Source organism: Simochromis diagramma, unplaced genomic scaffold, assembly GCF_900408965.1.
Source record: "Simochromis diagramma unplaced genomic scaffold, fSimDia1.1 OVJJ01000602.1, whole genome shotgun sequence".
Classification (NCBI taxonomy): Eukaryota; Metazoa; Chordata; class Actinopteri; order Cichliformes; family Cichlidae; genus Simochromis; species Simochromis diagramma.
This window is the reverse complement of record NW_024387040.1, coordinates 3,649,167-3,673,789: the sequence shown is the minus strand read 5'-3', so window position 1 is coordinate 3,673,789 and position 24,623 is coordinate 3,649,167. Positions and strand designations below refer to the sequence as shown.

General features: G+C 39.5%; 1 protein-coding gene across 2 annotated transcripts in view; it reads left to right on the top strand.

Moving 5' to 3' along the window:
* dok6 (docking protein 6) overlaps positions 1-24,623 on the top strand; it is a 53,811-nt gene that overhangs the window by 5,446 nt on the left and 23,742 nt on the right. For both annotated transcript variants that reach the window (XM_040044047.1, XM_040044048.1), the window contains exon 3: positions 23,340-23,447. In XM_040044047.1, the coding sequence (XP_039899981.1) occupies positions 23,340-23,447 (108 nt within the window). The remainder of the gene's footprint in view (positions 1-23,339; positions 23,448-24,623) is intronic.

Sequence of the window (24,623 nt, the reverse complement as noted above, 5' to 3'; positions counted from 1 at the left end):
CTCACAGGTAGTTGGGTAGTACTTTAAGAGGACACAGAGTGCTTCTCACTTCCTTTAAATAGTATTGGTTCTTACCACATGAAAAAAAACAACAACAAAAGACTTCTTTTTCATAAAACCTTAATTTTCTTTTGTTAGCACTGGATCACATGACTGCATGTTAGGTTAAAGTAGCCGCTCACATTGAACAAGCGTACTGTCATTATCATGTTTTTTTTCCTCTCTACTGAGAGCAGCCAAGGCAAAACAGTTAGCTGGAAGAAGATATAAAGCTGCACAGAGCTGAGTGAGTGTAAGGAGTTATAATTCTCTGCGGGTATGTGACAACAAATGACCCCATTCACATTACACATATTCATTCAGTGAGCTGGAATAAGTTCCTGAGATTAAGAGTGCTGTTGGAAATTAAAATCAGCGAGCGTACCTTCGTTGTCCCAGACTGCACAATTGGTCAACTTTCACCTTTAAATTTAAGCACAAATAAAAAGATTGGACCCCGCAAACTAACTTCGATCTTTAAAGCACAAATAATATATAAGCTTTGCTGTTCGTGCACGTCATAATAGCAGTAATAAAATTGAGAGGGACAGCTCTAATGCCATCTAAGTGTATTTTTGAGAGTGCCTTGGTCCAAGCACAGCATTAAATGTCAAAGCAGAAAACACATTAAAAATGCATTATGTCTGGTCCGGAATGAGGAGGAGTGAAAAAACAATCAACCAAAAAATCTGAATATAAACAAATAATCAGTAAACCAATAATCTGGGCTGCAGACTGAGAGCTTAAGTTATTCATCATCCTAGCACAAGGATATCATTTGCAAAAAGATGAATACAGTCCTGTTTATAGATTTGCAGAAGTGATTTGAGGTCTTAAAATGAGTTTTTTATGAGTGAACCATTTTGCAATCTTGTGCATGCATACAGTTTGTTTTGTTGCAAATAACCCTTTGCGATAGAAACTTGAAAAAACAAGCAAACAAGTAACAACTGCCGGAGTTTATTGCGTCTTAGATTTTCACCACCTTTGGTGTTGGTGGGGGGAATTAGATTTCAGTGTTTGATAGAAAAGACAACGGAAAGATTTGTTAGAAACTGACAGAGAGGAATAATTTGTTGTGATTGAACGCATGACATTACATGGAGTAATACTTCCATCAGCCGCACTGGCTCGGGGGTTAGACACTAATCATGAATGCTTACTCATGGGATAAATGTAACATTCGTGAATCCATCCGTATTTGCAACACTGGGCAAGAAACGAAGGCTGGAAATAGAGCTGAACAGGAATTTCCATTCAGAGCTGAAAAGATTAGCAATTTAATTGTTTCGTCCAACAAAAGCAACCTTTTTTTTTTTTTTCTTCAAATATAACAAGACACTCTCCAGTTTCACCATCTCACATGTGACGAGCTGCTTTTGGACCATTTTATGCCTGCTTTCTATCAACAGCTGTGATCAGAGGTATTGCATTTTAAGGTTTTCCATCCATCAAATTTAGTACATCTTCTTAAAATGTGGCACAACTGTTTACTTGGTTTTAACAATGAACTAATTATAAGTTGGTCATCCATGTTAAGGCCGTGCTAAAACAAGATTTTTGGCTATAACTCAAAGATTTGTACTCTTGCTACGGCAATATCTCTGAAAATGGTCTAACTGGATAAAATTATGTCCAAAAGGTCAAACATCAACTTACTTTTCTGGCCATCATTCAGAGCCACAACTCAACAGCACAGAAGATTGTGGCCGTATTTCACTTTTGGTTGGGTCTTGAATTAGAGACACTAATCTAAACATATGAAATTCCTTCAAAGTGGTTATATATTAAATCTATAGCTCTGGACAGATATTGATTTGTACTGGCTGGTAGAAGCATATAAGCACAAGGCGAATGGGATTGTGTTTTTCTTTTGGAATAAAATTTCCTCTGTGCTACCAAACCACATCTTTAGTAAAACAAAAACAAATGCTTCGCTTGCAGCTTAAAGTGCACAGGGATAAAGACGCTAACAACACAAACAAAGCACTTTTGCTCTTTTTTTAAACACTTAATATAAAAGAAGGGAAGAGTTGTTACTCTTGAAGTACTCCTCTGGACTATCTACCCATCTCAGCGTACAGTCACTCCCTCCATTAGCTGTTATCAACGTCCTTCCTTTCTCAGTCTCAGCTGTTTTTGACTTACAAGTGGGTATTTGTGTCCAGTATCAGTGGCCTTTATGTGGAAAGCATGTATTGTGATGGTGTGTGGGTATGTCCCCCTCCCCTTATTGCCACACAAGCACCCACCAAAGCAGAAGCAAAGGAGTGGAGAACAATGTGTCTATTGTCCAAGATGGCACAGCCATTTAAGATAGGATCTTGCCACTTCCATGCACTCACTATTAACAATGACAGGCTGTCCAGAATGGTGGATGTCAGGAGATTTTTCATCCCAGGAACTGTACTTGTCAGTGGAGCGTAGAAAATACACTGTCAGCTGTGTTAGACTTGCAGCAATTGAGACTTCCAAACAACATGGATAAATGTGGCTGAGGTTGTGCAATGAAGTCAGGTTATATCAATTAGCAAATCAGTCATTCTTTACATCCAGTGGGCAAAAATTAGCCGCATTCTGCACTTCGTCTCTGATTGCCAAAGGAAATTGGAGCTGAAGAAGACAGAGGATTTTTAATATGACTAGTTTTGCTTATGATTTTATTTGTGCCTTGTGGGTGCATGCAGCCTACTTTTAGCTCCTCTTTTTTTGTGATAGATCATTTTGGACTCAGTGCATTGACTCACAGATATGCAGAGCCATACGTTGTGTGTTCATTTCCATTGGTTTTCATCAGCTTCCTCCATCAGATAAACCCCGAAGACAAATCGCCACCTCTTATTGGCCCTGATGAATTGCGTCTCTAACAAGATATGGGAACAACAGCCCAACAATCATTATTCATGCTGAAAAATGGGCCTCTATTATATAGTCACGAATAGTCATGAATAAATCTTTGCCAGGACCTCACTTAAATATTTTCACATTATTGATTTCAGTTGTTCCTAATTATCAAAAGAGGTTTTTGTCATGGTAGGGGACGAATGCTATAACTAGTTTGTCATTAAAGCCACTCGAATGATTACGACCAGCAGAAAGTTTTTTTTGTTACAAATATCCATTATATCAACACTGCTTTTTTTTCTGCTACTCCTTTTTTCTCTCTCTATATATATATGACGTTAGATTGTCTGCTGGACTGTCTGTCTAGCACTTTAACCCAGACTGAAAAGTCTTCTATATATACTCACCGGAAACGTTATTAGTTACTCCCATTCAGCTGCTTTTTAACGCAAATATATAATCAGCCAATCACATAAGAGCAATTCAATGCAATTAACCATTTAGAAATGGTCAAGATGACCTGCTAAAGTTCAAACTCATCATCAGAATCGGAAATAAAGGTGATTTATGTCTTAAAGTTCTGCATAACTGCACAACTTTGAAACAGATGGTCTTCTACTGTGTGTAGAAGACACACAGTAGAAGATCGTAAAAAAGTTGCCCAGCCTGAGTCTTGATTTCTGCTGCAATATTCAGATTGTAGGGTTAGAATTTGGCATAAACATTATAAAAGCATGAATCAGTGCTGTCTTGTATCAACAGTTCAGGCTGATAGTGTTGGTACATTATAATAAAGTGGGTGATATTTTCTTGGTGCACTTTTGGTCCCGAAGTGTCTGCAGGCCCATCCCTTTATGACCACAGTGTACCCATCTACTGATGGCTCCTTTCAGCAGGATAATGTGCCTGTCCTCAAAGCTCGAGTCATCTCAAATTGGTTTCATGAATATGACGAACAGCATAGCTTATGCAAATGTCACCAGATCTCGATCCAACAGAGCACCTTTGGGATGTGGTCGAACAGGAGAGTGTCATCATAGATGTGGAGCCTACAAAACTGTAGTAACTGTTATGCCATCATAGACCAAGATCTCTGAGGAATATTTCCACCACCTTGTTGAATCTATGCCACAATACTTACTCAATACTACAACACTACAATACTTCTATAATATATTTATAATCGCATGAATTTCCATGAAAATTGCAAATGCATGATCCAGGCATGTTATATACTTAAAAAAAAAATCTGTCACAATGAGAGCTGCATTTCTGATTTTGAATGAAGTATTAATTGGCTTTATAACCTTTGCCAACCTAATTCTCTATTGTGGTAAATTAATGCTGCTGTGCAAAGACCATTTAGAAAAAGTCAATGCAATAGAAGCTTAAACCAATCAAGCTAACACAAATAAATATATATTAAATAAATGGCAAACCATCCCATCTACCCATCTATCTTTACCTTAGCGTAAAGACAGCATGTTCCCATCTCTTCTTGGTTTAGTCTATTTAGCGATAATATATCCATTCTAGATCACATCTTTCTTTCAAGTGATACTTTTAGAGAAAATCTCAATAAAGAATAGCAATTTATTGAGATTCTCCTCCAAACTGCCTCAAGTCATGAACAGATTGGATGTTCCTGTAGAATCACTCAATGTGCTGTCATTTAACCCAAGGTATGTCTCTCAGAAGTGTTTTACAAGAGAACGTTGTAGAGATGTCTCAGTGAAATGAATTTTGCTTTAAACTTGAGCCTGTCTTGTGGCTGAAAATAAGAGCTATAATAATCTAATAAGGTGTTCACAGATACATGTATTCCTTAAATAATGGCTATAGTATGTTGCTCCATATCCAAGTCTATTTGATCAGCATCTCCCCCCGAAATTAGAGTGGGACTTTACAGTCCTCTGTAGTAGCTTTTTGCTACTTTGTGCAGATACACTGGAGACTCACCTATAAAACAACAGGCCTAGAGGAATCTGTCATAGCTCCATTAACACTTCTGCTTCAGCCTCCTCTTCTTACCTTCCTCCCCTCATTAATCAACAGACCAGCCCTCGGGGTGCAGCTCTGCAGCTACGCTCACTTTCAGTTTGTGTGTCTGTGCATGTGCGCATTGAGTATGTGGGCATTGTGTTTGCGTGCGTTCGCATGTGTGCATGGGTGACTTCACGTGGCAGCGTGTAAATGGCTAGTATCCAAAGGGAATTTACTGCTAGGTTTGTTAATTTTTGTGTCTGACTAGAAGTCAGAGATCCTGTGTCATCAGTCAGTCATGCTTCTGAAAGTGTTGCCAAATTCAGTTTAGCCATTACGCGATCTAGAAAGGTTGTTTCAAATCCAATCTTCTGAAATGAGCTGTTAAAAAATGACATTTGTATACACGGATGCAAAAAAGAATCAGATGAAGTTATTCTTGGGGAGAAAAAGACACAGCAACCTTTTATGTTTGAATCACAATCTATAATGAGTTCTTCTCCTGCAGTTACCTTTCATCAGCCTGCTTGCCAAGCACATTCAGTACAGTGTACAGCCAAAGATAGCCTCAGCTGCGTGTGCGTATCTGAGCTAAAGGGCTTGTCTTTGTGTCTGCGTTCTTAATTTAATCACTGTGGCACATAGGTAAACATTATTATGGAGTTCTTTAATAAATATTTAAATATTACACCTGTTTTGCTTCAAATGCAGCCAAATAACCTTGTTGAATAATGAAAATTTTCCCATTCTGTCAAATAACACGATTTTTTTTACATGGCACTAATTGCTGGATGCTCTATTATTAATGCATTGTTCAAATAGCCTTGACCTTAGAGTCTCATGTAAACTAAGGAAAAAGGAAGCAGCTCTTGTCACCCAAAGGTGTGGAAGCTCGTTCTTTCCTGTTTATTTGTGGCTGAGTTTGTACACTCTCCTTCCCTCCCTCTTTCTTTCTCAAGGGAGTTCTTTTAATAGTAAGGAGGTGACAGTTTACCTCTCGCTGAGCATCGTGGTGACAGTTTGGTACCTGCCCAGCTCGGCCTGAAATGCCTCGACTGCCTTGCCTTCAAAAGCAGCCTGCTCTTAAAATTTGCACTCCCGTTCTAATGAGCCAAAATGACCTCAAGTGTAGGCCAAAGCAATCTGATCCCATTTCTATTAAACAGCTTTAATATTTCCGTGAGAATTATTGTTCAGGGAATGAATTTTGGGTAAGGACTGCCAAGGGAAATGGAGCACACAATAGTAGCCTTGGCAGTAGCACTTTGAGTGGATCATTTAAAGGTCATAATGGAGAAAATAGTGGCTCTTAAGAGTCATAAAACCATAGAAAACATGCAGTTATTGGACCAACTTTAAAGCGAAATATAAAATAAAAGAAAGAAAGGGAAGTTAATGTGTTAAACTCTTGACCCACGATGTACGCTGGCGGATTAGGATTGAAGTAATTTAACAAAAAGTAAGTTTGAAGTTCAGAGCAGGGACTAGGGCGCGCATTAGCTGCTGTTACACCCCCTCCCTATTTATACACATACACCCCCCTCCCTTCCCCTTATGTTCCCAATTGTTCTCTTTCATTTCAGAGAAATGTCTGTTGGGCAAAGTGATAATTGCATTCCTCAATGATTTCATGCTGAGACACAGAGTGACACTGAATCGTAGCCCACTTATTCCAAGGGAGTGTGTTCTTTGGGAGGAAATGAGACAAAAACAATATGACAAACTCCATCGGACCCCGTTCTTTGACATAAAAGTCCGCATTTTCCTCTCTTGCACACGCGCGCGTTTATTCCCCCCCAATGTCCTCTTTGATTTCGCAAACCTAAATGTGGCTGAGTCAAGTTAGTTCCAGCAACACAAATCTCTTGCTTTCTGGTTGTGAGGAAACGGTCGTTGCAGACACAGAGCTCGCTGCTTCCCCGGCTAACCATATCAGAGAAGCAGCCTGAACATCAGTGAGCGAGTACCTCTTTAGAATTAATCCTCGGGGGGAATGAATGCACCAATGCATGAGGATTACTTGCTTTTAGGGCTTCTGATGAAATTCAAATAACAAACGCTTGCACAAAGTGTCCTGGAAAACACTTGGCGTTTCGTAATATCCTGCTAAACATGCAAATATTCGGTGGAACGCTGCACAGTGGTCTGTGCCTCATTTGATTTCACAGTCTTTATTGATATGATAATCAAGTGGTCAGCTAATGGTAATTAAGCTCAATCGGTGGAGTTGGATCATGGTTGTGGGAAAGGGGAAAAAAAAAAGCTGCTTTCATCCCTTTACTTTATATCCTCTTCCCACAACAACTAGTCGGTCACTTCTGAGGCACTGTATTTCAAACAGCCCCTCACCTGTTGGCCTAGATGCTAATTTTGCCGGTCTTGAAGCTGGCGGCGACGAGAGCACCAACATACTAAAGTGGAAAATAAGGCTTTGCCTACATTACATCAAGACCTCAGTAGATTTTTGTGCTTTTTCTGCATTCAGCCCATGCCCTCCTTCATTTATGGATTTAGTTCAGTTTAACATTCAGCCTGGCTACTGGATGCATAGCGCTGGACAACTTATTCTAGTGTTATAACAAAAATAACACTGCGTCGCATTGTTGCTCTCTGTCTGCAATAGCCTAAGTAGGCTTGTTGGTGAGGCCCACAGTCAGATTCTTCTTTGTCTGTGTGTTATTGTCTGTGAAAGCTCCAGCCTTGTACATGGATTAAATGGAAATTGCAGTGAGTGTGTGTGTGTGTGTGTGCAGAGGATTGCTGACTTAAGCTGTAATACATAAAGAGGTTTGGATGAGGGATGGTTTAAAGAGCAGGCAATAGTCATAATGATGACTTAAAGCAAAATTGGCCCGACAAAAAAATGTTTTACACATGCATGCAAGTCCAGCACTGCTTTGAACGCTATAGCCAACAGTGTCTGCCAACCTCAGTGTCACATTTAAATCAATAGCTGTTAAAATATACGGTAGCATAACTTTGCTGCAGCGAGGAAAGCAACATTATAAAACTGTATTGGTAGATTATGGTCTTATGATCACAGTGTAACGCTTTATTATCTGCTTTCTTAATAAAACAGCGTTAAGTCTCCGTGAATCCGCTTGACACAAGCAATGCGTCACCCTGTTTACACCACAGGAACATTTCCCCACTACTTATCTTCACTCTTTCTCATACCTGGGAGAGAAACTTCAATATTGACCCACATCTCCTTCAGAATAATTTGGCTGCTATTTTTGTGCCGTGCTTTAAAAAAAGAAAAAGAAAGAGGAAAAAAAATGCTCTGCAACAGTGGCTCTGACGCCTGAATCCACACAGTGTGTGACATTTTAACTAATGTTGTTCTGCTCAAGGCTGCGCAGCCCAGCATGGGTCAAACATCTCCCTTGTCTCTCTCTCAGTAATAAGAAATCAGCAGTAGAAACACTTTCTCTGCACCCAACAGTCTTATTTGCATGAGAATTGGAAAGATTTTTTTTACTAAGACTGTTTTCTGGCTTTCTAGGATGTGAAAAACACTAGTGTATGTCAAGTGGCAACCTCTCTTTGGAGTTCCTCGAATAGCCTCTTGAGGCTTGCCCCAAAATTCACTCACTCCTCATAGACTTCCATATTAAAATGTTCAACAGCAACATGTTTTCCAGCCTGATACAGAAATGTTTTTTGGTCTCCATAGCTTTTTTTCTGCCTCATGACTCCTGTAAAAGGTCCACATTTTAATATAACTTACAACATTTTATCATTTTAGATGGTTTTTATTAGTGGTGTGGCCACTTTAACTGTCATTTCATCTATTCAGCAGTTTTACTAAAACACTGAGCTGACATTTTCTTTTAATCCAAAGGTACCAGCTTCTTCTTTAAGGTGCTCCCTTTAGGGGATCATCTTCCTCCAGCTCACCCAATCCCTACTGTCCTCCTCTGTCACACCAACCCTTTGCATGTCCTCCTTCACTTCTTCCATGACTCTTCTCTGTGGTCTTTCTCTTTTCCTCCCACCTGGCAGCTCCATTTTTAACACCTTTTGTCCAGTATATCCACTGCCCCCCCCCCCCCTGCACATGTCCAAACCATCTCAGCCTTATCTCTCTGCCTCTGTGTTTGTGACTCCCAACAAAAATCTTCATCTCCATCTTCTGCCTTTTTGTCAGTGGCACCGTTACCAAACTATACATCACAGAAGGTCTCACTAATCTTGTAAACATTCCCTTTCACTCTTGCTGCTATCCTTCTTTCACAAATCACCCCTGACACTCATCTCCACCCACTCCACCCTGCCTGCACTCACTTCTTAACCCCTCTTTTGTACTGTCCACTGCTCAGAATGCTTGACCCCAGGTATCTGAACTCATCTACCTTTATTACCTCTGATCTGTGCATCTTCACCTTTCTGCCTGCCTCCTTCTCATCACACACTTCCATCCTGTCTTGTTTCCACTGACTCATTCCTCTTATCTCCAGAGCATACCTTTACCTGTCCATCCTCTCTTCTGCCTGCTCCCAAGTCTCATTGCTGATCATCAGTGTTGTCTGCAAACATCATAGTCCACAGAGACACCATGACAACAAGCTAGCGAGGCTGTTAGCTGTTAAGTCTCCAGCCTTACTTTCTCATTGAAATGCTGTCAGATCCATATTTGACAAAACTTAGTTGAACAAGGTCAACCAGTTCAACTGATTGTCATCACATATATGTAATAAATCTATAACCAAGCAGCAACTTAGTGGAATTAAGCTTGTGGACATGATTAAAACACCTGCTGAAGATCAAACTGGGGTTTTCCCGCATAGTCATCTCTAGGGTTTACAGAGAATGATCTGAGGAAAGAAAAAAATATCCAGTGAGTGGCAGTTTTCTGGATAAAGAGGACTTGTTGATGCCAGAGGTCAGTGGAGAATGCTTTGACCTAATAGGAAGACAACAGTGACTCAAATAAGCATTCATTACAGCCAAGCATCTCTGAACACTCAATGCATTGAACCTGCAATTGATTAAACGCAAGTATTGTTGCTGACCATGTCCAAATCCTTTTATGAGCACATTTGGGGTGTTGTGAAATGGGAGATTCACATCAGGGATTTGCAGCTGAGAAACCATCATCAGTGTGATGGTATCATGTCAGTGTGGACCGAATTCTCTGAGGAATTTTCCAGCACCTTGTTGAATCTGTGCTGTGAAGAGTTAAGACAGCTCTGAAGACAACAGTGATTCCAACCCAAGATGTACCTAATAAAGTGACTGTAAATATGTTATGTCTGTGAATTTCAGATTCTTTTAAACCTTACGTAAAAGAGGTCGCTATCAATAATTGTTCTTAATGTTTTTATCTCAAGTTCTATTTAAAAGTATCATTTATCTTAATGGAAAGCTGCAGCCGGTTGCTGCTGTGGCTCAGGTCTATTCTTTTTCAGCAGCTGCTCTCACCACCCTTCTGCTCTCCCTTGGACTCTCTATTTGCTGCTCTTTTTCTTATTTTTTCTATCGCCAGGCCTTATCCAATTTTCTCCATTGCTCTCTTTTATTACTGTCCATTACATGCTCTTTTAATACCGCCTGCCCTTGCGTTCTTTGTCATATTGGGTAGACGGACCCCTTGCTTTTGGCGAGGAATCAGCTGGAACCTGTTGTCCGTCATATTTCATGCCACATTGTGACTGGGATCCAGTTTTCAGCTATGAATACTCGACTATGAATACTGTGCGTAATAGCACACAGACATGGCCAAGGCCTTAACAAATGAAATAAGAGTTGCTAATACTCTGATATTACATTTTGGGACCAGTTTGGCTCATGAATGTTTGATGAGAATGTCCAATCATGCATAGACAGAAGAAAGAGATGAGGAATGGGAGAGGAGAAATTTAGAAGAGAGGGACAGGCAAGAGACAAATCAGGGGCTTGGAGAGAAAGTGAGGAGGAGAAGTGTGTGTATGTGTGTGTTTGGGATGGAAAGGGGGAAGGTGGGGGGCAGTGATTACTTGCTGCTGAGGTAGCACTGCATTACACATGAGGATTTGGAATGGCCCAGATAAAGTAATCTATGATTAACTGGGGCGCGGCTGGCTTGCCACCCTGCCAACAGCTGTAGTCAGGGGCGAATTACAAAATTATGGGATGTCCAAACATTTCAGATGCGGCGGGAAAAGTATTTTGGTACAGGAGGCGAGAAGGTTGGGTGGGATGGGAGTTATGCATGAGGTCAAAGGTGACAGCCAGCGGCTAGAGGAGAGAGTGACAGAGGGCGCGGTGGTGCAATTAAGAGAAATTTTGTTGCAACCTTTGAATTTGGCTGAGAATTGTCAAAATGCCGGAATAGTCCTGGGAGGATTTTGGGAGGGGAGCCGCAGGCCGGGGTCGTGGTCGGAGGAGTGATCGCTGCGATGATTGCTGTAACAACTGTCCGACGGGATAACAAATCAAATTAGAAAGATGGACACCCCAGCACAGACCCTGCCGCCGTCTGAAATTGATTGCTAGCACTAGGAGCTGATATCGCGTGGTCTGGTCTGTCATAGTCCATCAGGCATCATTATCACCGAGGGAACAGTAAACCTTATGCAGAGCTGAATGAGGAGGGAAACTTCATCCACACCATGCTGCTGGCAAATTAGACAGAAAACAACAACACAGACAGAACAGTGCTTTTCCCAATATTTGTTTCTTAATGTGTTCTTATCATTTCAAGGTCAAATATAATTTCTGTTCGGGATGCTGTAGAGCAAAATTTTCCACACCTAAGCTGCGGCTAAATCCGGTCTGTTACTATTATGTCTAAGTGTCGCGGGCCTACCTTGATTGCAGGGCTCTTATGTCTTGTATTGCCTGTAAGTACAGCAGCAATCATCTTTAAATCATAGTTTGTAAGATATGAATCATCAAGAGGGTACAAACCCTGCCCACATTTGTCCCATCTTTCATCGAGTATCTGAGGGATAATAAAAGCATTTGTGCCTCTGAGGTATTACGATCGTGTTTCAGTATTCACTAGTTCTCCCAATCTAACAGTCAGCTATTTTTATTCCGCTGTGTGATTAGTCATTTAGCTGAAGCGAGCTGTCATTGGAAATCATTTTCACGTCTTTAGACAGTTCCTCAGTTCATCCAAATAACGAGTGATTTTGCCTGTGGGGGGAATAGGGTTCATATTTTATTGAGAGGCGAGACAGTTCCTCAATAACGTCACAAGTTTGATAATGTTCCATGAAGTGAATGGACTTTGTGTTCGAGGCCACTTACAGAAAATGTCTGCGGCTCAAAAGATGGCTCATTACTTCGTTCCATGAGGTGTCTGAGCTCTTAAATTCTTTTTCAGGCCTGTCAGTCAGTGCTTTATACACCCCTGCAGCTAAAAATCCTAGCGGATAGGAATCCAAGTTGAACTTTAAGGTATTTATGGCTACATTAAATGTCACTACATCATAAAGCAAAGTTATTTTATAGATAGACAGATCTGTTCTCAGCTTGCCTTTGAACCATGAGGAGTCTGCTTCCATGCGATCACACTTTGGCTCTGGTACTTCTTCCTGTCTCCTCATGCAAATCTCAGTTGTCGTACTCAATTTTGTACATTTATGGGGGTAACAAATCCACAGCTTTGGAGATCCACAGTTTCAGTCCATACCTCGTAATTTAAGTGGGATCCATAGAAGGAAATTAGGAAATGAACCTCATTTTATCACATGCATGATTACTTGATCACAATGAAATCAGTGAAGGAACAAAAAAACAAACCAGACCATACTATTTCCACTCCAGGCTTTACTTGAGGGACCTTTTAAATATAAATGCTTTAACAAGACTATCATCCTTTAACCTGGAGCTACTGACGACTCCAAAAGACTAACCGTCCTCTTCATCCTCCTGCTCTTTGCATCGACTGTTTAAAACAACATGTAGGACACTTAAAATGTCTGTTCCAACACAAAGCTTAACTAGCGGAGTTGTCCCTGCGGTTACACAGCTGAAGGGAGTCCTCTCTTTATCTGACTTGGCTGTCACATAATCCCCTTGACGTGTTTGTGTTTACGTCCATGAACTGAGTTTCTGCACTTAACTTTTACAACCTCTCTCCGTCACATGGCCAGCTATGTTAGTGAAGTGGGATGGCAGTGTAGCATGGAAAAAGGCAATCACAAGACAAGATTATTGAGGTTTGTATTGCAGGTTCACTAGCATTGCACCCTAAATACAATTCATACCAGCTATGATAGCACAGCTGGTGTGAATTGCATGCATTGCGGTATGAGTCTCTGCATGTGTCATCATGGCAAAATGTTGTTCTGGAAAACGGATTGCTGCTGGAATTACAGCGGAGGGTTTTTCCTGACTTAGGATGCACCTTTGGGGGTGACAGTAAATGCAGCAGTAAGCATGAGATTGTTTTTAGCAATTGCGCAAATTCAACATAATTCTGTTCCTCTTTTTTTTTTTTATGACAATTTGATAAACAAAAGCCCCATTATACTTAAGTAAATGAAACCTCAATTAAAAAGATTTGAACACTGGTGATTTTCCTGTGGTTCTGACTAAAACCTCTTTAGGGGTGTCAAAAATTCCCATAAGCAGGAAAAAATAAACATGCAGAGGCAGTTAGGAGTTTGGCAGCTGTTTCTATGGCTGTCTGTGGATAGACAGTGTTTTGCAACACTTTATTATTTCTGAAGATTAAAGATGGTTGTAGTCCCTGTAAGTCTTGAGGACACGTCTAATGATGTAGTACTGACTATTAAGCAGTTTAAAAATGCATTCAGCCTGATGACTCCTCTCACATTATTTAGTGCATTGCTACCAGCTAAGTAGAAAATCTACTATATTTTATTTGTTGAGAGCCTGCAGTGTGGTGAAAATTACACATTTGCTCAAGGTCAATCCTACTAAGCCAGTGCTGTAAAAAGCCATTTTCAAGATATTCTATTATTCATCATTTTTAGCAGAACTGAAATTATGGCTTACCCACTCCACAGCCAATTCACTGCTTATTTCACAGGTTGCTGAAAGTCATCCTAATCAAAGATCTTGAGCACTTTGAAGCAGGTTGTCATCAACAGTTTGCATGATATCACTCCATGTATTCTTTCCTGAATCCTTACAAGAGGAAGGATACAACTGACTGTTCTTCATGGTAGAAAGCTTACATGGATTAGGAGCTTAGCCTTTCTTTTTGTAGATCCAGACTGTTGCATTATAACTGAAGAGTTTGGCCTTTTTTTTTTTTTTGCTTTTTTTTTCATCTGACCTCAAAATATGTGCCTTAACAATGCCCCCATATGTTATTTTTGTTGTCACTTTTTTGAAATGCAACCTCTTTTTGCCTACTCATTGTTACCAACTTAGGAAATGACAAAAGATCAAGGTCCTGTGGACAAACTCAGTAGGAGAGGTTTTTTCTGACCTTTTTGAACAGATATAAATAGACCTTCTGTTTATTTATACGTATTGTAAGATGGAAAATGCATTTTGTGCAGTGTTCAGTGCTATTGAAAATGAAGAACCTCTCATCAACATGCTCTCATGAACAGCGTTTCTACAATTTGCCACGCAGTTACATGCAATTCAAAAACAAAGTTTTGTTCCATATTTTTGTCTAAATTCATGAGACAACTTGAATTCATTTAAGGGTTTTGGATGTGTCTTTGGAGGACTCTTAGACTCTTAGAGTCAACCTCTGAGATTTCTTTTACTTTTTGGGTAAATTCAAAGTTCTTATAGTTAATCAATTTTTTAGATTTGTTGATGAAATACAATAAAAGTTGGTATGAGGTGATAAATCCATCATTTTGCAATAATTCACATTTAAATATATCTACAAAAGCCTATTTTAAACCAATAATCAAAAGATTTCTATTTGCTTTCTTCTGTTTTTGGTATGTTAATTTATGAATAAAGAGGACAGCTGCACACATACACACATATTACATAAAATCGTGGGCAACTTGTGTTGAAAAAATAATTTTCTTTCATAAATCATTCCAAGATCGTGTTAATGAAGTGTTAAATTTTTAATGACCCAATCTCGTCTGGATTCCAGCGGCCCTTTGGGTTCATCTCACAGCCCCAAATTTAAATGAATACACAATAAAATGACTGCCTTAAATCTTCATATAAGCCTTTTCATTTTTTTCTGACCTTAGCAGGCTGATGGATATTGGGGTTCACTGAAAGCAGCATTTTGATCAGTGGGTCGTATTAATAAGAGACTACCATACAGGTCTGTATTTAATATATCTGAAAGCATTCTCAAAGCTGCCAATCAAGATTACGGGAAAGGTTCAGACACCAGATTTCAGTTAAGTCCTTGTTGAAGCTGAGGAGGTGCATGATAATTAGACTTGCTCTTTACTCTAATCTGTAAAGCTGAACAAATCTATTAAGACCTCGATGTGTTCTCAGAATACTGTAAACTAATATGAGGAGAGCCTCTGTTGCTCTGGATATGTAGGCTATTTTCAGTGACATCTGCGCCATGACTACTACTTTACTGACAGGTAGATCTGCTTCTGGGACCCTTCTGAAACGCACTCCAGTGCATCTGGTGGAATAGTAAGCATTGTCTTGAGTGGGCGCGATCAGCTCCGGTGGCTGTGTCAGAATGCACTGCAGCTGTGCCTGGTGTATTTTAGGGTTTACTTACAATTGCAGCAGTTGAAGCCGTTTTATAACACAGATCAGTGAGCCTAAGATGCAGTAAGTGTTTTTGGACATTTGACCCATTTTTTGTTTGTAATTTTGTCTCTGTACACCACCACAGAGGATCTAAAATTAAACAACCAAGATGTGATTGAAGTCCGGACTTTCAACTTTAATTCCAGGGATTTTATAAAAGTACTGCATGAACTGTTCGCGAATTACGGCCATTTTTATAATATAATTCCCTATTTTCAGATGCTCAAAAGTAATTGGACAAACTAACATAACTTTAAAGATAAAGATTATTTTTAATACTTGGATGAAAATCCTTCCTGGTTCCTCCTTTGAGATGCTCTGCTGGGCTTTTACTATAGTCACCCTGAGTCGCTGCTTGTTTGTGGGTCTTTGACGTCAGTTTTGTATTTAATAACTGAAAAGCATGCTCTGTTGGGTTGAGATCAAATGTCTGACTTGGCCATTAAAGATGATCTAATTTCTTTGCCTTGAAAAACTTTTGGGTTGCTTTTGCAGCGTGCTTTGGGGATCATTGTCCATTTGCACTGTGAAGCGCTGTCCATGGCTGAATGTGAGCAGAGAGTATAGCCCTGCAGACTTCATAACTCATCCTGCTGCATCGCATCATCAACAAAGGCCAGTGGAAGTAGCATATGCCCATACCATGACACTGCCTCCTCCATGTTTGGCAGATATTGTGGCTTGCTTTGGATCATAAGCTGTTTCTCTCCTTCCATACTTTTCTTTTCACATCAATCTGCACAACTAAATCTTTATTTCATCTGTTCAAATACTTTCTAGACCTGCAGAGGTGTTTTTACAATTGCTTGCTCACAGTGGGCTGTCTGATTGTTGGGGTTTTCTCTGAATAACCGTACAATATAAACAGTCTTGAGGTGACTGTTTGGCCTTAATCAAATAAAATTGAACTGATTCGAAAACTGAATTAATTTCGTAAAGTTTTTGTTAAAAAACAGTTTTTAAAAAAAAAAAGATGGCTTCCTTCACTTACACCGACATGACTGTGTAAGTGAAGGAAGAATGAGGTCTCTCCGGACCTCATTCTCCAAGTTTCAGGAAACGGCTACAGAACGCAAGTTCAAAACTTAGAATAAAGTCCAGATCTTGCATGTGCTTCATTTGTTAAGAAATAACAAGGGAACAGGCCTCACCTGGCCATGAAAATACTTGTCAGTCCAATTACGTTTGAGCCTCTGAAAATAGAGCACTGTGCATAAGAATGGATCTAATTCCTAAACAGTTAATGCTAATTTGTCAGACGCCTTGAATTCAAAGTCTGCACTTCAATCAGATGCTGGTTGTTTGATTTAAAATCCTTGGGGCTGCAGAGGCAAAAATACAAAAATATGGGTCATTGTCCAGAAACTCATGGACTTAACTGTGCATTCAGGTCCATAAGGTTTTGGATAATCATAATGAATAGTTTTTATTTTTATCACATTGAACATACAGACTTTATTTTAACATGAATTAATATTCACAGGAAATTTTTTTTAACCAAACCTGGAAGTGCTAATGCTTTGAAACTCTCCTAATTTAAAACAAAAATTAATGTATTCAACTTTTTATTTTAAGCCAACATTTCTTGAGTCAGAATTAAATATAAAGCTGAACAAAAGATGAGTTGTTTCGACTAAATTCCTGCATGACTCTTTTTTTTTTTTACAGTGCATAAATTTGTGCCCTGGTGTAGTCATCAGGAGACGTGGTATCTCTGTCAGCAGACGGATGACACACTTGATGTGGCGGCTTCTCTCTGTTTTTAGATTCAGTATTTCGGTGCCTGGATATTAAAACCCAAACAGGTTTTGAGGATTAAAACTGTCTGTTTTACAGCTCAGAATAAGAAACTTGGTACCAAATGTAATCTTGTTGATTTATTCTGTGCCAACAGGCAAGAAACCTAGTTATTGTGTGGTGAATGCCATCGCATGCTGCTTTTTATGATGATAATAAACCACATTTAGTTGCCATCTTAGACGACGCAAAGAGACAGACTTAGTTTTATTTTATTGCACATTTTTCCTCCCAAACTTTTACCCCTAAAAGTAAAAATACTCGTTCAGGTTAAACCATCAAGACAATAAAACTGATATTTCCTAGTTATTATTATGCAATAAGTCTAATGGGATTGACTTCCCACCTTCACTGAACAATATGCAGCTTAACCACTTTGTCTCTCATCACCACTGTGGCAGCACTGTTGCTTCTACCCTTTAAAGGTTTATGTAAGTGAAGCCAGAGTCTCTTTATGAAATAACTCATCATTCTTGCTGATTTGCGATCTCTTTCCTGATTGGAATAAATTGGACTGATTGAAGGCGATGTCATTTCTGAAAGCAAGAAGTAGATTAACTTGTTAAAAGCAAGTGATTTGATGCACAAGTGACTTAACGTCAAGAGTCAATCACAATTATGCTGTCAGTAAGCAATCAGAATAACTGAGGATGAGGAAGCAAAGTTGGCAGTGCTCAAAGCGGCATGCAGTTGCTTATTTGTTATAGGTTTCTGAAAATCTGTGTAGTGCAAGCTTTGCCTATTTTGTGTAATTAGCCTCAGGTATTTAGTGGAGATGGATCTGCTCTAACTCAACTCAAAGCAAATCAAGGTTGAATTATTTTCTCTAGAACTGTCTTCATCATTGCATTATTTTTTTTTAAATTCCCTGAAACTGGTTACCGGTAATTGGTTTCTTGTGCCAGGCATTGTATTCCTCACTGTTCTGGCATTAAATGAGTCACACCAAACCAGCAGATAGTCTCATTCACGTCTGTGTAATTACAATCAGTGTAGGAGTGTCTCTGAATAAGACCCACCAGCAGCACCAGAGAATAGGACTGCCTTGACAAAGCATTGACATCTGTGGAACAGGCAAAATCCATTCATACCCCCTAATTCTTATTTTGCAGGAGCTATCTCACTGAGCTTGCTTTTGTGCTGGTATAATTACTTAATCTGAGCACTCCTAGGGTGAATTACTTTGTGTGCAGAAAGTAAGCACCATTGCTTTGATTCAAGCTCCCAAAGGGGAATTGAGTCTAGTTTTAATTTTACTGTTTTAAAGTTGCAAATGAATGTCCATTGTCAAAAGAGACTCACATATGTGTTTGTGCTTCTCTCCAAGCCGCAGCATATTTTTGATTTTCATCGTCATTATTATGGAAATAAATACAGTATGTCCCGTTTAGAGTAATATTTAACCCCTCCTTTGTTTCCTCACTTCTTTAAAGGATTTTATGGATGGTGTAGGGAATGATCCACAGTGCATTAGTGCAGAGTGTGTAGTGTGCTGTTTTCTGTTGTTTGCTGTTTATAATGGGCCTGTGCAACACTTAACTAGAATGGAGGCCCATCAAGGCAGACTGATAAGGACCTAGGGATCCACCATAGTCAATTACTGCAAAGTGCCAAGTTCAACTCAGCGGGCCTTTTATGAAGTACACCAGCTGAGTAAACAAATTAATCGTACGGCTGTGGTTCCCCAATCCAACCATGCGACCCAGGGCAATCATACATCAGACAGAGTGAGCGGCTGTCTCCACCAGGAAGGGTCCTACTATTAAAGATAGGCAACCACATAGGACTCATTAGCTATTGGCCATCGCACTTGTTTTGCTTCTCGACTGCACTGTTCTCTTTTAATAGCTTTTAACACCCCGACACTGCCTTTGTATGAAGATGGAGGTGATGTTTAAGAATTCTGCCATTTCCAAATGCCTTGTCAGCACAGCAATGCCGATAAAACAAAGTAATTAGAAAAACATTGTCCTGCTAAAATCTACCGTTAAAGGAAAAAGAAATATTTTTGAATATATATATATATATATATATATATAAAGGCAAAAATTGGTTTACAGGTGCACATGCATGAATCTGTGTTTTGTGTTCAAATGAAGCAAAGAAGCAGTTTAAAAAGTTCAATATACACTATAAAACCAAAAGTATTCAGTCACCCATCCAGATCATTGAATTCAGGTGTTCCAATCACTTCCATGGCCACAGGTGTATAAAGTCGCACAATCAGATATTGTCGTGTTGGCGTTGTTCCCAGATCAACATAGTAAATGTTGTTCCAGGATCAACATTGCAAGTGACCAATCAGAATGTTGTGACGTCATACTTTTGCGACTTCGGGAAAAACCGCCGTAAAACAAAAAACTGTACTTAAGCTGCGAGAAACCGCCTCTGTCCGCCGATCAACGGACCCTAACCCTTTAATAAACGCTAAGCAGAATTGATATTGTCCTTGCAACATTGGAATTTCATAAATGCACGAATGGCTTGGCGCACCAAAGAATAACGTCACAACAATGTGATTGGTCACTTGCAATGTTGATCCTGGAACAACATTTACTAAGTTGTTCCAGGAACAACACCAACACGACGATATCAGATCATCCGTATAAAGTCAAGGACCTAGGCATGCAGACTGCTTCTACAAACATTTGTGAAAGACTGGGTCGCTCTGAGGACCTCTGTGAATTCCAGTGTGGTTCCATGATTGCAACAAGTTCAGTCGTGAAATGTTCTCTCTACTAAATATTCCACAGTCAGCTGTTAGTGGTATTATAACAAAGTGGAGGTGACTGGGAATGATAGCAACTCAGTCATAAAGTGGTAGGCCACGTAAAATCACAGAGTTTGCAGAGGTCACCAACTTTCTGCAGAGCCATTCACCACAGATCTCCAAACCTTATGTAGCCTTCACATTAGTTTCATGTCAGGAATGTGTTTATGGTCAAATAAACATGCTCCTAAACCTTATGAAGCTGTTATATCTGCAAAGGATGGGACGACATCATATTAAACCCTATGGATTATGAATGAGATGACACTTAAGTTCATGCGTATGGAACCATTGCTTGAGGTGCAGACTGGCAGTAAATACCATAGGGCCAACTCCAGGCCTCATGAGCCGGTGTCCTGCAGGTTTTAGATAACACCCTGGGTCAACACACCTGAATCAGGCCTCTGGAGAACTTCAAGACATGTTGAGGAGGTAATTTAGGCATTTAAATCAGCTGTGATGGATCAAGGACGCATCTAAAACCTGCAGGATGCTGGTGTTCCGAGAAACCGTCCTACTCTGGCAAATCGTCCTACCTGTATTATAATTTGACTTTTGACTAATCCAAACCCTAACCATAAGAAATATTCACAATGGGTTAAAAAAAATGATGTAAATTTGGGGTTTGTGTTACGCGCATGCACAGCGTACGCGCAGAAACAACGGGTAGGATGGTTTGTGAGGGAGGATAGATTCCCAGAACACCGGCTCTCGAGGCCTGGAGTTGGTCACCCCTGCCCGAGAGGGTTACCTATGCACTATCTAGTTGGACAATCTAATTCAGGGGTGGGCCACTCCAGGCCTCAAGGGCTGTAGTCCTGCAGGTTTTAGATAACACCCTGGGTCAACATACCTGAATCAAATGATTAGTTCATTACCAGGCCTCTGGAGAACTTCAGGACATGTTGAGGAGGTAATTTAGACATTTACCAGCTGTGTTTTAGATGCATCTAAAACCTGCAGGACGCCGGCTCTCGAGGCCTGGAGTTGGCCACCTCTGCCATAGAGGGTTACCTATGCACTATGTAGTTGGACAATCTAGTTGCAACCAGCAGCTAGCTTCAAGGAATAAACACCAAGCAAATGGCCTGCAGTATGGATGCACGTTTAAACAAAAAAATATATAAAAATAATTATAAAAAAACCCCCATCAAGTAAAGCAAGGACACATAATATCAGGACGATATATACATTTTAAGTTATTTTGTTTTCCCTCAAACACAGTTATTTACCCAAGACTTTCTTTCTTCTCTATCTTATTGATGACAGCTGATGAACTACTACAACTTTAGTCTTTCCATTATTGGAACCAACTCAAAATGAGACTTTTAAATCATAGTTAAACACTTTTAGAGCCTCTTGGAGTGAGAAAATATAAGGTTAGTAGTCAGATCCCAGGTCCCAGCTTCCATAGATAATGACTGTTGCTTTTCAGCCCCCTCCACCCCCAGTAATCACTATAATGCACAGTCATCGCCTACACCAGAGAGGGCCACAGTACATGTCTCTGCATGAGAATATTGGCCCAAAGTTATCTGCAATTGCAATCACATTACACCAAGTTTAAACTAAGTTATAAAATTGCAATGCTTAAACAGCAGTTTGCAAACTCTAAGGAACACAAGTTATTTGTTGAGTTTGAAGTGTTTCGAATACATTATTGTCTATTTCAAGTTCTGCAACAATATGTGTTTGTGTAGGCACAAAATCTAAAGTAAAGCTTTAGCGCTGGCAGTTTTAGGCCATATTTGGCTTATTGATAATAAATAAATAAGCACAGCAGAGCACCACAGAGGAAATCTATTCATAATTGGATGAAAATATTCAGAATCTTGGATTTCAAAAAGGATTTTCCATTCCACCAAAACATTTTGATTTGATTTTCATTTCCCTCACATATTTATCCGCACAGCACCTTTGACAGCTTAGGCATCAGGACACTCATTTCTTAAATTATTACCTTTTCCCATTATTTCCCCCCCATGAGTAATTATCTTGGTTATTTAACAGTTTTTATCTGCTTTTATCCCCATCTGCTCTCTGCTCTACTGTGAAAAGGTTATGTCACCAAACTGTGCGCCCAACAGGATTTAGCAACATTTTAATCTGAATCTGACGACAGCTGGATGGATGTTGTTTTCTGCCGGCGGTCATAAATCTGATCCAAACCACACCTTCGTAATCCCAGCGCAGCAGGTTTGGAGTGTTTACAGTGAGATTATGTAACCTTTCGAAGAACAACTCACAAATTCCTCCTACTCATTTCATAAACAGCCTTTTAGCTTAACTCAGCACACCTCGCAGTTTTGCTGCTGTAGTCTGGCATGACTTTAGATAGATACTACTATTGTTACTCTACATTTCAGCATCTTTATCTGATGCAGAAAGTTGAATACCCTTATTTAACAAGTAATAAGAAGATATATTTTTACAGGATTATATTTTTCATATATTTTTCAATAGATCGTCATGAATGTTTATTGCTATGACATAAAAAGTGCTCAGGGGCATTTAAAATATTGTTCTTCAGAGGAATGCAGATAATCTTACCATCAACATGAAGCTAATTAGATGTTTCCCAATGCTGCATCTCATCGGTAATTTGCTTGAGGATTGAGAATAACAGGTCCTTAAATGTAGCAGGTCCAATGTCTGAATGTCCTCTGTGCCCATAAAATATCAACATTACAAATCCAAGGCATGTACTTACTGGAGTTGCCACTGATCCAAGTGAAATCTTAATTTACGCAGTGGAAAAACTGCTAGCAACCTGTGTGGTCCTTTCACTCGGAGTGACCCCAGCGAAGGTCACAGGTTAAAGTTGTTCTTCATACCACAAGTGCTACTGTGTTGAGGTGTTTGACCTCATTTTGATCCTTTCATTCTCAAATAAAATAACATTTCCCAGAATTCATAGTGGTTAAGTATTCAGCAATCAGTGTAAGGATCAGTGTTATCGATTTTTTGTCAGCGCTTTCCAATTTTAAATTTGATGAATGAGCCCTGAGGTCAATCTATTTTTCCTTATATAATATCCACAGCTTCACTAATATATTTATTCACTTTGCTTGGACGTTTTGCTGGTTTTGGGAATTTTTTTTGGCATTAACAGTATGTTTTGATTCCAGGATGATAGCTCATCTTGCTAATTTTTCTATCTAGTTGATTTTATTCTGGTCTGACTTTCATATGATGGTGTAGTTTTATATCTGCAGTTACCATAATATTTGTTGTCTGTTGTCAGATCTTCCGGAGGTGTTGGCTGGTGTTCAAGAAAGCCTCGAGTAAAGGACCCCGGCGGTTAGAGAAGTACCCAGATGAGAAGGCAGCCTACTTCAGGAGCTTCCACAAGGTAAACAAATGACTCAAAAACATCACTAACATCATTCCTTTTTAATTAACTGTTTGTCTTGATGTCTTCTTTAGTAGATAAAATGATTATTGAGTACTAGATCAACATAATTGATTGTGATTTTGATCCTATGGCTGTGACTAATACGAGTTTTGATCATCTATCAGTTACTTCTTGATTAATCTGTCCATCACCCTATGAAATGACAACCTCATATTCCCAGCCCAGTGTAATGTCTTAGGTTAAGACAAGGAGTTCAAAATATCTAAAATAATATGTTAAAATCGATCAGGGAATTTTAACATTTCTGATTAAAAGATGAAATAAATAATCCATCTTCTTAGCTGTGGGGATTAGGATTACTTTTTCATATGAAAATCTGTGGCCTTATCTGTGGCTCAAAAAGGATTTTCTTTAAATCTGAAGATGTTTAAAACATCATATAATGTTTAAATAATTTTTGTAGAGACGCACCGATTGCAGTTTTCTCAACAGAATTAGGTTTCTGATTTTCCTCCAAGTTTGACCTGCTGATAACATTTTTTGCTGATTCCACCTTTACCTGACAGATTTTACTGAACAAAACCAGGTGCAACAGATTCATGTAACACATTTTAGATACATTGTTTTCCAATATGTTTATCTCCATAATCTTTCTCGTTACTGCTTTGATCCTTTCCTCTTTGAGGCTGCCGGCTTGTGGCTTGGGAAACACAACGGTTCACTTTAACTAATTTTGGGCCTCCACTCACTTCCACGCTAACAAAGTAGCATGTGGCCATGAGTGTGTTCTTTTCTGTTCTTTTGTATGACACATTATGAACAAAACAAGTACTCAATAGTCACTCTGAACAACGTAACATATTACATTGTATTTATTTACACAGTGCTGACTTTTTGTGTGCTGGACCAGTACCACGCTGTGGTATTCCCAGTGTTGGAGAGAAAATTCTCATTGTGGGTGGTGAGGTTTAAGGATGCCAATGTCACTCAGTTCATTGGTCGATCATGATAATGCAGCATGTAGTGACCGCATTACCGTGAAATTAGGAATCAATATTCATAATCTCCAGAGTATGATTCGTGATGATTTAGTAACACCCTGACCTTTCGTCTAATGTAATCATTAGACATCACTTTGTATTTGACTCTACTGGAGTCGATGAAACTGTAGCC